The sequence below is a fragment of the Macaca nemestrina genome, chromosome 5 (assembly GCF_043159975.1).
Source record: "Macaca nemestrina isolate mMacNem1 chromosome 5, mMacNem.hap1, whole genome shotgun sequence".
In the NCBI taxonomy this organism is placed as follows: Eukaryota; Metazoa; Chordata; class Mammalia; order Primates; family Cercopithecidae; genus Macaca; species Macaca nemestrina.
In genome coordinates, this window is record NC_092129.1 from 165,943,927 (window position 1) to 165,957,327 (window position 13,401).

Genomic DNA, 13,401 nt, shown 5'->3' on the forward strand with positions numbered 1-13,401 from the left:
TCGCTCTGTCGCCCAGGCTGGAGTGCAGTGGCGCGATCTCGGCTCACTGCAAGCTCCGCCTCCCGGGTTCACGCCATTCTCCTGCCTCAGCCTCCCGAGTAGCTGGGACTACAGGCGCCCACAACCGCGCCCGGCTAATTTTTTGTATTTTTAGTAGAGACGGGGTTTCACCGTGGTCTCGATCTCCTGACCTTGTGATCCGCCCGCCTCGGCCTCCCAAAGTGCTGGGATTACAGGCGTGAGCCACCGCGCCCGGCCACAATGATTCTTGCATCTCTGAGACATGCTCCCAGTCTATCGTGTGGGCTTCAGAAGCCATGACTCCCTAACTCTGCCTGCATCACCAGTTGAATGGAAAACTGACCCAAGCTGGACCAACACAATTTTCTCCATAGACTTTTGATTTTACTTTTTTTGTAGAGACAGGGTCTCACTTTGTTGTCCAGGCTGATGTGGAACTTGATGTGAGGCCTCAAGCAGTGCTCCTGTCTCAGCCACCCAAAGTGCTGGGATTACAGGTGTGAGCCATTGCGCTGGCCCTCTTCATAGACTTTTGGACTTGGGAATAGAAAGGCAACCCTGTCTCTACTAAAAATACAAAAAATTAGCCAGGTGTGGTGGCACGCACATGTACTCCCAGCTACTCAGTAGGCTGAGGCAGGAGAATCACTTGAACCTGGGAGGTGGGGGTTGCAGTGAACTGAGATCACGCCACTGCACTCCAGCCTGCGCAACAGAGCGAGACTCCATCTCAAAAAACAGAAAAGAAAGAAAGCCAAGTTGACTGCTGAATGGGGAATCTGTAATGTGTACGCCTGGGGGCTGTGGGGCAGCCACATTCCACCACGTGGATCTGAGAAACAGAATGCTGATCTGCGGAAAGAGAGGCCACCTGTGTTCTGGGTCCATTTTCATCCTTCCTGAAGCCCAGCTGCCCAGGGTGGGGAAGAACACCCTGTGTCCATGGGATAGAGTCCTCTCCTCTTGCACTTGTGCTCAAAGAATCTTCAATAATACAAATGAGATATCCTTCCGTAGTTGATCTTTTATGTAATATGTGTCTTCATTGAGGAATACTGACTTCTCAAAGTCTCAAGATGGAAGATATACCACATATAAATTATTTTAGAGCAATTGAATTGTTTTTAGGATTTTCCAAAAATGCTTCTTGTTTCATTTTGTTATTTAAGTAACAGATTATCTAAGCCTCTGTACCCTGCACACTGTGGTTTACAAATGCCTTGCCCTGCCTATGAAGCAGGCACGAATGCTCCAGTGTAGACAATGTTATCAGTAGCAGACAGGACAAAGAAAGAAAGGTATGTAATAATCAGTCTGTTTGGGTGAATGTGGAAAGAAAAATACAAAGAAATATAACCAAAGCTTAAACAGCTATCACTGGCAAGTTAGAGATTTGGCTCCATAAAGAATGGCACAGGGACCACGGAAGGTGGCCCGAAAGATGTACCTATGAGAGAGCTCCCAGCTGACGGGATTCGTTGGCAGAATGAAGTGACAAATACAACCCAAGCCACGGAGATATTAGTTCAAGTAATTTACCCAGTCACAACTGCAGTACATACCTGTCATTGTTTTATTTTAATACAAGGGAGCAATTTCAATGTGTGTTTGTGGATACATGTATATGTTTATGTTGCACCTACTCCTTATTTTTATTTTTTATTTTGAGACAGGGTCTCACTCTGTCACCCAGGCTGGGGTACGGTGGTGTGATTATAGCTCGCTGCGGCCTCGGTTTCCTAGGCTTAAGAAATCCTTCTGCCTCAGCCTCCTGAGTAGATGGGACTGCGGGCATGTGCCACCACACCCAGCTAATTTTGTTTTTCTTTTTAATAGAGATGAGGTCTCACTATGTTGCCCAGCATGATCTCGAACTCCTGGCCTCAAGTGATCCTCCCACCTCAGCCTCCCAAAGTACTGCTCAGCCTACACCTACTCTTTCTGAAAAGTCAGAGTAAGATTTCTACTGAGTGCTTTTTAAAAATCAAAATTATCAGCCGGGTGCAGTGGCTCACGCCTGTAATCCCAGCACTTTGGGAGGTCAAGGTGGGCGGATCACCCGAGGTTGGGTGTTTGAGACCAGCCTGGCCAACATGGTGAAACCCCATCTCTACTAAAAATACAAAGATTAGCAGGGCGTGGTGTCATGTGCCTATAATCCCAGCTACTCAGGAGGCTGAGGCAGGAGAATCGCTTGAACCTGGGAGGCAGAGGTTGCAGTGAGCTGAGATCACGCCACTGCACTCCAGCCTGGGCAACAAGAGCAAAACTCTGTCTCAAAAAAAAAATCAAAATTATCTTTAATCCCCACAGCTCTGACTCCAATTGCTTCTTATGTGATGGCTTTTTGCCTTATAAAACATTATATGACAAACTGATCAGTGGCTGAGTTAATGGGAATCGGATAGAATTCTATGTGCCTTAAGCATAGTCATTCTGATTTGCAGAAAATAGCCATGTCCCAGATTTATTAATTATGTGTAGCTGTAATTTGTGGGCTGAAAATATGTCTGAAAATCTGTGATTCCTAAACAGTGAGTATTAATAGAAATTTATTTCACTATCAGTGTTAACTTTCAACAACAGGAGGATAATCAAGGCAGATATTTAGAAATGAAATATACCATAAAATATTAAGTTATTTATATTTAAACAAGACAAATAATCCTTTATACATTGAAAATTTAGGAAGTTTAAAAAGAAAAAAGCAATCAAGTCCTGTCACTGGAGATAATTACTGCTATGATGATGATGTATTTTCTTCTCATCTTTTTTGTCTGCTCATACATGTGTATGTTTTCACAAGGTTGTGATCATATTACGATACAGCATTGCATCTCCACTATCTTCCTTCCTATTTATTCGCCCTTCGCCATGTTGAGGCAGGAGAATAGGGTCTGGAGGCAAGGAACCTAAGGCTGATTGATGCTGACTTCCTAGAACTAAATTGAAAGGAAAACCTCAACTTTCCATGCCTAAGTAACAAAAGGACCAGAGGCTACTCCCTTTGTAACACCTCTCCAACCCCCCCCCGCCCCCCGCCGCCTCCCCGCCTTTTCTGAGTGGCAGAAACGTCTGCAACCAATCAGACGTTTGCATGGGAGTGTAACTTTTGTAACTTCACTTCAGCCTCTGGTTGCAGAAAGCAAAAGCAACCAATCAGACTGATGGCAGGCCACTACTTTATTTGCATGGGATGAATACCAAGTGGCTAATGGGAAACCTCTAGCCGGTATTTGGACCCCAGAAGATTCTGTAACCAGGGCCCTCGAGCCACTGCTTAGCCAGGTCCCACCCTCATTTTCAATAAATCTGTGCTTTCATTGCTTCATTTTGTCCAATTCTTTGTTGAAAAAGCCAAGAATCTGGACAACTTGTAGTCAAGACCCTCTACTGGTTACAACATCACTAAATAGTTTTCAAAAGCATTTTTTTTTTTTTTTTTGAGATGGAGTCTCGCTGTGTCGCTCAGGCTGGAGTGCAGTGGCACGAGCTTGGCTCACTGCAAGCTCCGCCTCCCGGGTTCACGCCATTCTCCTGCCTCAGCCTCCCGAGTTGCTGGGACTACAGGTGCCCGCCACCACGCCTGGCTAATTTTTTGTATTTTTTATTAGAGACAGAGTTTCACCCTGCTAGCCAGGATGGTCTCGATTTCCTGACCTCGTGATCTGCCCGCCTCGGCCTCCCAAAGTGCTGGGATTACAGGCGTGAGCCACTGCGCCCGGCCCAAAAGCAAGATTTTTAAATAGCTGTATAATGTTGTAATGTGGCAGTACCATTATTATTTAGTCTTTCTCCTGTTATTAGAGTCAGCATTCATTCAGCAATTTAAGTACTGTTGGGTGTGCTAGCAGATAAAGGTTTATTGACTGTTGAAGATGGTCCTGTTCTCAGACATCACAGGTTGTAGGAGTAGGGGCTGAACACTGAACTTTACTATATAGCATGGTACGGCTGTCTTAGGGGTACAGGCTGTACAATCTTTGGGTCAGATGACATTTGATTAGCAAACGTTCTTTCTTGTCTTACATTAAAACTCTTTGCAGGGGCCTTAACAGGGTATAAAATGCTGTGTTTTCTCAGAAATCCAGCAAATCAGAAGGTGAACGATCATGATTATGATCTCTGAAGGAACAGAAATTCTCTGATATAAGGTTTTGTTAAGCACAATGTTCACATAAGACATTTGGGGGAGAACCCCTTAAAATAAGAGATCAGGGCCGGGCACGGTGGCTCATGCCTGTAATTGTAGCACTTTGGGAGGCTGACGTGGGTGCATCACCTGAGGTCAGAAGTTCAAGACCAGCCTGGCCAACATGGTGAAACCGCATCGCTACTAAAAATACAAAACTTAGCCGTATGTGGTGGTGGGTGCCTTTAATCCCAGCTACTCGGGAGGCTGAGGCGGGAGAATTGCCTGAACCCAGGAGGCTGAGGTTGCAGTGAGCTGAGATCATACCACTGCACTCCAGCCTGGTGACAGAGCAAGACTCCATCTCAAAAAAAAAAAGAAAAGAAAAAAAGAAAAAAGAAAAATGAGAGATTCATAATACCACAATGGATTCTTCATGCAGATTATGCTATCCCTTGTTTGAAGATTTTCCAACATATGGCAAATTCTCTTTGCTTTTGGTCTTCACTGAGATTGGAAAAACTGAATTTAGTGCCATTTGAAGGAATTATTATAATGCAGCGGTTCTCAAACTTGGCTGTCCATTATAATCACCTGGGGAGCTTTTATAAATCCCAGCTGTCCAGACCACACCATGGGCCAACTAAACTTTTCGGGTGTGACCCAAGTGTTTACCATGTGCAAAGAAGTTTGAAAATGACTAAAATAGGTAACTCTGAAGTCAAACTGCCTGGCTTCAAATTCCAGGCCAGCCACTTCCTAGCCATGTGACCCTAGGCAAGATATTTGATTTATGTGAACTCTATGAGAAAAAAAGATGATAAAAATAACATTTTCTTGTAGGATTGCTATGAGGTTTAAACAAGATAATCTATGTAAACTATTAAGTTGCTGCAAAAGTAATCACGATTTTTGCCATTAAAAGTGATGGCAAACACTGCGATTACTTTTGCACCAACCTAACACAACAGGGCAGGCATATGTGAATTCTATAGGCTGGGCACAGTGGCTCACACCAGCACTTTGGGAGGCCAAGGGGTGGGGAGGATTGTGAACAATTTTCACAAGTTCAAGACCAGCCTAGGCAAACACAGAGAGACCTCCTCTCTACAAAAAAATTTTAAAAATTAGCCTAGTGTGGTGGTGCATGCCTGTAGTCCCAGCTACTGAAGTGGGAGGATTGCTTGAGTCTGGGAGATGGAGGCTGCACTGAGCTGTGATCGTGCCCCTGCACTCCAGCCTGAGTGACAGAGTGAGACTTGGTCTTTAAAAAAAAAAAAAAAAAAAAAAAAAAGTTCTATGGTAATTATTATTAACTAACAGCTTTCTTATTTCATATTAATTACTCTGCAAGACACTTCCAGCGTGGTTCCCCCATCTGACACTCATTCACCTAGTTGATTTTTTGTTGTTGTTCTATAACATTCTTTCATTCATGCACGAATTCATTTTACAAGTATGTATTGACTTAACAACGAGTGTGAAAGAAGACACAAAAGAAATATACACATCTGCCTCACCTCCCTTGGAGTTTGTCTTCTCCCGTGTGCTCGTGTTTTCCAGTTCAGATCAAAAGCATCATGAGCTAGGGGACCATGTTTGATGCCTGGACAGCCCTAGCACCCAACGCTGAGGATTGGAGACACTGCTAGGTACCCGGGCTGGAAGACTGGGTTCTGGTTCTTGTTTTGCCACTTACAGGCTGGGTAACAGGGAGCAATCCTGTTGTCCTCAATAGGTGTGTTTCCTCACCTGAAAGTGTACAAAATCCATCCATGACTGATGTGACGATTACAGGTCTACACAATGCGCATGTGGATTTGTCTTGCAAACGTCCACGACCAGGCCCTCAAGAAACAGTGCCGCGCATGCCCACCAAGGGGCAGCAGATCGCAGTGCAGAGGCCCGCGGCGCTTGACGTCAGGGCGCACGTCCCACCCCGTGACCGTGACTGTGACCGTGACCAAGAGCGTCTCTGGGACACGGCCGGGCGGCGCGGCGGGAGTGCACAGGACCCGCCATGGCGGCCGAAGCCTCGGAGAGCGAACCGGCTCTGCAGGAGCTCATGCGCGAGGCGGAGATCAGCCTGCTGGAGTGCAAGGTGTGCTTTGAGAAGTTTGGCCACCGGCAGCAGCGGCGCCCGCGCAACCTGTCCTGCGGCCACGTGGTCTGCCTGGCCTGCGTGGCCGCCCTGGCGCACCCGCGCACGCTGGCCCTCGAGTGCCCATTCTGCAGGCGAGCCTGCCGGGGCTGCGACACCAGCGACTGCCTGCCGGTGCTGCACCTCATAGAGCTCCTGGGCTCAGCGCTTCGCCAGTCCCCGGCCGCCCACCGCGCCGCCCCCAGCGCCCCCGGAGCCCTCACCTGCCACCATACCTTTGGCGGCTGGGGGACCCTGGTCAACCCCACCGGACTGGCGCTTTGTCCCAAGACGGGGCGGGTCGTGGTGGTGCACGACGGCAGGAGGCGTGTCAAGATTTTTGACTCTGGGGGAGGATGCGCGCATCAGTTTGGAGAGAAGGGGGACGCTTCCCAAGACATTAGGTATCCTGTGGATGTCACCATCACCAACGACTGCCATGTGGTTGTCACTGACGCCGGCGATCGCTCCATCAAAGTGTTTGATTTTTTTGGCCAGATCAAGCTTGTCATTGGAGGCCAATTCTCCTTACCTTGGGGTGTGGAGACCACCCCTCAGAATGGGATTGTGGTAACTGACGCGGAGGCAGGGTCCCTGCACCTCCTGGACGTCGACTTCGCGGAAGGGGTCCTTCGGAGAACTGAAAAGTTGCAAGCTCATCTGTGCAGTCCCCGAGGGGTGGCAGTGTCTTGGCTCACGGGGGCCATTGCAGTCCTGGAGCACCCCCTGGCCCTGGGGACTGGGGTTTGCAGCACCAGGGTGAAAGTGTTTAGCTCAAGTATGCAACTTGTCGGCCAGGTGGATACCTTTGGGTTGAGCCTCTATTTTCCCTCCAAAATAACTGCCTCCGCTGTGACCTTTGATCACCAGGGAAATGTAATTGTTGCAGATACCTCTGGTCCCGCTATCTTTTGCTTAGGAAAACCTGAGGAGTTTCCAGTACTGAAGCCCATGGTCACTCATGGTCTTTCCCATCCTGTGGCTCTTACCTTCACCAAGGAGAATTCTCTTCTTGTGCTCGACACAGCATCTCATTCTATAAAAGTCTATAAAGTTGACTGGGGGTGATGGGCTGGGGTGGGGCCCTGGAATCAGAAGCACTAGTGCTGCCATTAATGAATTGTTTAACCCTGGATAAGTCACTTAAACTCATCTATGCAGGCAGGGATAATTAAAACTGTCTGGTAGACTTACAAAGCTTGGGACAATTATTAGAGATTAATCTACCATTTATTGAATGCATACTCTTTGTGCAAGGAAATTTGCAAATATTAGCTCATTAAATCCGTACTATCCAGTGAGGTAATTTTTTTCCCCCCCGAGATAGAGTCAAGCTCTGTCACCCGGGCTGGAGTGCAGAAACATGATCACAGCTCACTACAGTTTCAACTTCCACCGCTCGGGTGATCCTTCCACCTCAGCCTCCCAAGTAGCTGGGACCACAGGCGTGCGTTACCACATCCAGCTAATTTTTGTATTTTGATAGAGATGGGGTTTCATCATGTTGCCCAGGCTGGTCTCAAACTCCTGAGGTCAAGCAATCCACCTTCCTTGGCCTCCCAAAGTGCTGGGATTACAGGCATAGCCACCTTGCCTAGCCATAATTTTTATTATTAATCTCATCGTGCAAGTGAGAAAACTGAAACCCAGAGAGCTTAAGTGACTTCCTCGAGGTCATAGTTACTTACTGCCATAGTTACAATTTGAATTCAATTCTGATTCCAAGTAAGTTGTGCTTAAATAAGATAGCAGATGTGGGGAAAAGTAGGTGAATGAATAGTGTTGCTATGTGTACTGTCTCTACAAGTAGCTAATTATTTTAGCACAAAGATGTGCAAAGAAAGGAGACTTTATGGAGCGTTCAGGAGAAAAAGGATTTTGTGGTGGCCATCACTTTCATTCAATTTGTGACTGCTCTGATGGCACATTAGATGAAGTTACTGTTGATCCTGAATTACGTGAATAAGAAAAACAATTGAACTGCTTATTAAAAAGGTAAACATGTCTTGTAATGCCTATATCTTCTCCACTATACATACTCAGAAAATAACACTTGGTTGTTTGAGAAAGGCCTATATTTACATAAGTTCTAAACTATTGCAGAACACACTACATACTATTGTCAGAGGGCCAGATGACGCTCCTGTTACATGTTTATGTTACATATTTATGGGTTTGTTTGTTTGTTTGTTTGTTCTTAGACATGGTCTTGCTCTGTTGCCCAGGCTGCAGTGAAGTGGAGTAATCACTGCTCACTGCAGTCTCAACGCCCTGGGCTCAAGCAATCCTCTTGCCTCAGCATCCTGAACAACTGGGACTAGAGGTGTGTCACCATGCCCAGCTAATTTTTAATTTTTTCGTAGAGATGGGATCTTGCTTTGTAGCCCAAACTGGTTTCAAGCTCCTGGGCTCAAGCGAGCCTCCTATCTTGGCCTCCCAAAGCACTGGGACTATAGGTATGAGCCACTGTGCCTCACCCATGTAAAGTAAAAGTGAGAGCCTAACTCCTGTGCCAGTCCACAAAAACCCATTTTGTTGTCAATGCTCTCATCATATAGCACTAATAGTAAGATTTGGGGCACCCTAGACCATGATTTATAAATGCATTCTAAACAGAAGTTCTATGGACAAATCTCTTGTCCCCACATGCACATATCCCACCATTAAAGTCACCCCTAGGTTGGTGACTTCACGGGTGTTCTGAATACATACCAAGAAACATTCCAAGTGGAGATGTGAATTCAGACTTATTTGGTCATTTATGAATAGAGCAACTGAGGACAGATCTTAGACCATTTTCCTTAAGAACAATGACAGTTTAATGATTTTAGGATTAGTAGAGCCAATTCAAAAGATTTTTCTCTTTGGAATTATTAATGGCATCGTCTCTGATTATAAAGCTGGACATGTGTCCTTTTCAGACAGCAGTCATGATAAAGGTGTGGAATATGCAATGCAGGGAGGTATGTGAGCAAGGTAGCATTGCTGGTCATCGTGTGGATTACCTGACTTCAAGAATCAGGTGCGCATCTGTGAGATGATGTGGGAGTGTATCAGACCTGTGATAACAAGCCATCTTAGTAACTGCTATCTTTCCTTGGTAGATTATCAGGCTTGGGACTGGAATGGGGCTGGATGCACAACATAAAAAGAACTGTATAAAGCAGCACTTCCCAGGAATGTCCTAGGACAGGAGCAGAGTTTCCTTGAGGAAGACACGAAGCTTGTTGTTCTTGATTATCAGGCACACACGTGCTGAGAGAATAGTTTCAGTGACTTGTAAGGCAGATGCAAAATTCATCTTCCAGACTGTGTTCTTTTTTTTTTTTTTTTTTTTTTTTGAGACAGAGTCTGGCTCTGTTGCTCAGGTTACAGTACAATGGTGCAATCTCTGCTCACTGCAACCTCTGCCTCCCAGGTTCAAGCTATTCTCCTGCCTCGGCCTCTGCAGCAGCTGGGATTACAGGCACCCACCATCATGCCCAGCTAATTTTTGTATTTTTAGTAGAGATGAAGTTTCACCATGTTGGCCAGACTGGTCTCAAACTCCTGACTTCAAGTGATCCACCTGCCTCGGCCTCCCAAAGTACTGGGATTACAGGCATGAGCCACTGCACCCAGCCAGACTGTGTTCTTTAAAGCAAGCTGGTTAAAAGGCTTGAGATATGTCATGCTGAACTCCAGGTTATTGAAGAAACTGGAGAATTCTGAGACAGGCAGGAAAAAATAATCCCAGCAGAAAGTAAAAGCTTCCAAGGTGATGAAGAAGGGTTGGAATGACTCGCAGAGGTTGAAACAAAAGAACGTGCCCAGGAGTAAAGGGAGAAGGAAAAGAAAATAGGCTCTTCCAGAATATCCCCCATGGCCTGCCTGGTGAGTCCATAAAAGCAAACACAGACACTTTGGCTCCTGTGTCAGCAGTTCTCATATCACCCTCCATCTATTCCAATTTTGCCCAATTCCCAATCCTTCGATTGTCTCCTGCTTTTGACCTTGTTCCACCCTCTGGACTTGCCGCCTGGAGTTGGTTTTCTCAATCTCTTTCCTTGGCATTTTGTAAAGACCTTGGTTCATATTCGTAAATCTCCCCTCTAGCAAATCTAGCTCTGGACCCCAGGACCCAGACCATCACGATTTTGCTAGTGCCTTATGCAGACCTTCCCCGGCCCCCAACTAAGTGGGGTGCAGACCCCACCTAAAGTGAATTATGAACCTTCTAAGGAACAAGCATTAACCTGTGCACCTCAGAAAAATGAGGAAGAACCACTGATGATAGCAAATCTAATAATCCTTACACATGCCATATTAAAAAGAAATATATACTGGTGTTAGTGTTCCACTATAGAGATATGCTATGGTGGTGTATCATGGCTAGTCAGGAGGTGAACTGTTTTCTTGGAGAATGTGTAGCAAATATGATAGGGCAGCCAGAGACTCACCACAACTACTGTATTGAGTAACCATGGTGTCTGTTGTGCCCACGGCCACGTCTAAGAAAAACTGCCCCATCATGAGCCAGCCGTCAGCAGCCGGGTTTTCTATTACACGATCCTCTCGGACCATAGCTACTTGGATAGGGGTGCACACCTAACAGAAGGACAGCCAATCAACCAATGATACTCTACCCGATGTATTAATTAGACCAGGAAACTGACTATGAATTGGCTTGGGATAAACATATTTTCCTTACAAGGAGCACAGAGATCCAATTACATTCCGGTCCTTGATTTTTTTTTTTTAGATAGAGTTTCTCTCTTGTTGCCCAGGCTGGAGTACTATGGCGTGATCTCAGCTTACTGCAACCTCCGCCTCTCAAGTTCAAGTGATTCTCCTGCCTTAGCCTCCGAGTAGCTGGGATTACAGGCATGTGCCACCACGCCCAGCTAATTTTGCATTTTTAGTAGAGACAGGGTTTCTCCATGTTGGTCAGGCTGGTCTCGAACTCCCGACCTCAGGTAATCCATCCACCTCGGCCTCCCAAAATGCCGGGATTGGTCATGAGCCACCGCGTCTGGCCATCCTTGATATTTTGAATTCAGAAATATGGAGCATGTTATGCTGATGGCAGCCTGGGGAATGACAGAAATACACTCAGTTACAGGGGTGCAGAGAGTCCCTGTGGACAAGCCACATCATGAATAAGAAGCTATGAGGCAGAGGGAAGACAAAACTCACAGGAATCCAGGTAAGAATGGGAGGAAGAAATGCATCCGGAGAAGCAGTGGCTTGGAGCCATGTTACCTCCAGGGCACCAGCATGATGGTCCCTACTGCAAGATCTGTGGAGCTGCCCTGACTCCACTTTGCTTCTCTGCAAGGCCCAGCTGCCCTATGGTTTCTGTTCTTGGAGTCCCAACAACTCTCTCCTATCCCATGCGAATTCTTATACTAAATGCTCCACTGCTTCAGCGAACCTGCACAAATCTGTTTTTTTGCAACAGAAAGTTTGGCCGGGCATGGTGGCTCACGCCTGTAATCTCAGCACTTTGGGAGGCTGAGGCCGGTGGATCACCTGAGGTCAGGAGTTCGAGACCAGCCTGGCCTACATGGTGAAACCCCGTCTCTACTGAAAATAAAAAAAATTTAACGTGGTAGCAGGCACCTGTAATCCCAGCTACTCGGGAGGCTGAGGCAGGAGAATTGCTTGAACCTGGGAGGTGAAGGTTGCAGTGAGCCGAGATGGAGCCACTGCACTCCAGCCTGGGCAACAGAGTGAGACTTCATCTCAAAACAAAAAAGAGTTGTAATATTTTGATGATTGGTTTGGAGAAAATTGGTCTTAAATGTACGGATTTTGATGCCATGAGTAGGAAACTAATTCTGTGGAGAGGAACACTCTCCCATTAACTCATCAATTCCCTAATACTGGTAGGGTATGAGACCAAAGAACAAGTACAGGCTTACATACCACAGGTCTAAATATTTAAGACCTATACATCAATCAAGCTTAAATAAAATACATTTGATCTTCCTATCTTGACAAAGGTAAATGTAAATATTAAAAATATACCATTTTTTTTGGCCAAGATCAGTGGTACGCGCCTGTAATCCCAGCAATTTGGGAGGCCGAGGCAGGAGGATGGCTTGAGCTCAGGAGTTCGAGACCAGCCTGGGCAACATGGTGAAATCCCATCTCTATTTAAATATTTATAAAAGATTATATAGAGAGAGATACTTTTTAAGAGGCAAGGTGTCACTCTGACGCCCAGGCTGGAGTGCATGGTGTGATCACAACTCACTGCAGCCTCGACTCCTGGGCTCAAGCAATCCTCCCTCCTCAGCCTCCGAGTAGCTAGGGCTATAAGTACATACCACCACACTCGGCAAATTTTTAATTATTTTTTTATAGAGTCTCACTATGTTTCCCAGGCTGGTCTCAAACTCCTGGGCTCAAGTGGTCCTCCACCCTTGGCCTCCCAAAATGCTGGGATTACAGGCATGAGCCACCATGCCAACCCTAAAAATATACCTTCATTATGATCTGGAAGGCCAGGTTTCATTTTAGAATACTTGCATGGAGTTTTTGCTCAATTTCGGATGCCACATTTTAAGAAAGATCATGACAACCTGGAGCATGTTTAAAAGATATGAAGAAGAATCAAAAGCTAAAGCATCAGGTTTTTGGTTTTTTTGTTTTTGTTTTTGGTTAGCTTCTAGCCATCTAGAATGTAAACTCCAAGAAAGATGTTTGTGTTGTTCCTAAGTGTATCACTAGTGTCTAGAGCAGTGTTCTACACATCGTAGGCGTTCAAAAATATTTGTTGAATTACCATGTTTTTCCCAAGGAATTTTTCTAGACTATGTATTTCTTTCATTGATAAAAGGGAAGTGGTATAGGTAGCCGGGTAGCTTGGAGAAGCTGGTCTAGAATTAAAGTGGTTTGTGGTGGGTTTGCGGAGTGACTCAAAGAGTTACAAAGGATTATGGTGACTTTGTGGTAGTCTGGGTTGGAATTGCATGAAAAGCTTCATGTTCTCAACCACCACGTTTTCCATTTTCACCTAAGTACATGGGACTTTGCGGTGTTGAGGTTGCCTGATCTTCATGAGTCACATCCTTTGTCAAACGATGAAGAGTGGAGAAAACACAGCTCTGCAAGCTCTCCAATA

General features: G+C 45.9%; 1 protein-coding gene across 1 annotated transcript; it reads left to right on the forward strand.

The window, feature by feature from the left end:
• The first annotated feature begins 5,464 nt into the window (after positions 1 to 5,464).
• Positions 5,465 to 8,298, forward strand: LOC105482497 (NHL repeat containing E3 ubiquitin protein ligase 1). Its single transcript, XM_011742637.3, has one exon. The coding sequence runs from the start codon at positions 6,174 to 6,176 to the stop codon at positions 7,359 to 7,361; it is 1,188 nt and encodes a 395-aa protein (XP_011740939.1). The 5' UTR covers positions 5,465 to 6,173; the 3' UTR covers positions 7,362 to 8,298.
• Positions 8,299 to 13,401: the final 5,103 nt, after the last annotated feature.

Excerpts from the sequence above, each read along its gene's own strand:
- LOC105482497 (XM_011742637.3), top strand. The coding sequence starts at position 6,174 with ATGGCGGCCGAAGCCTCGGAGAGCGAACCGGCTCTGCAGGAGCTCATG.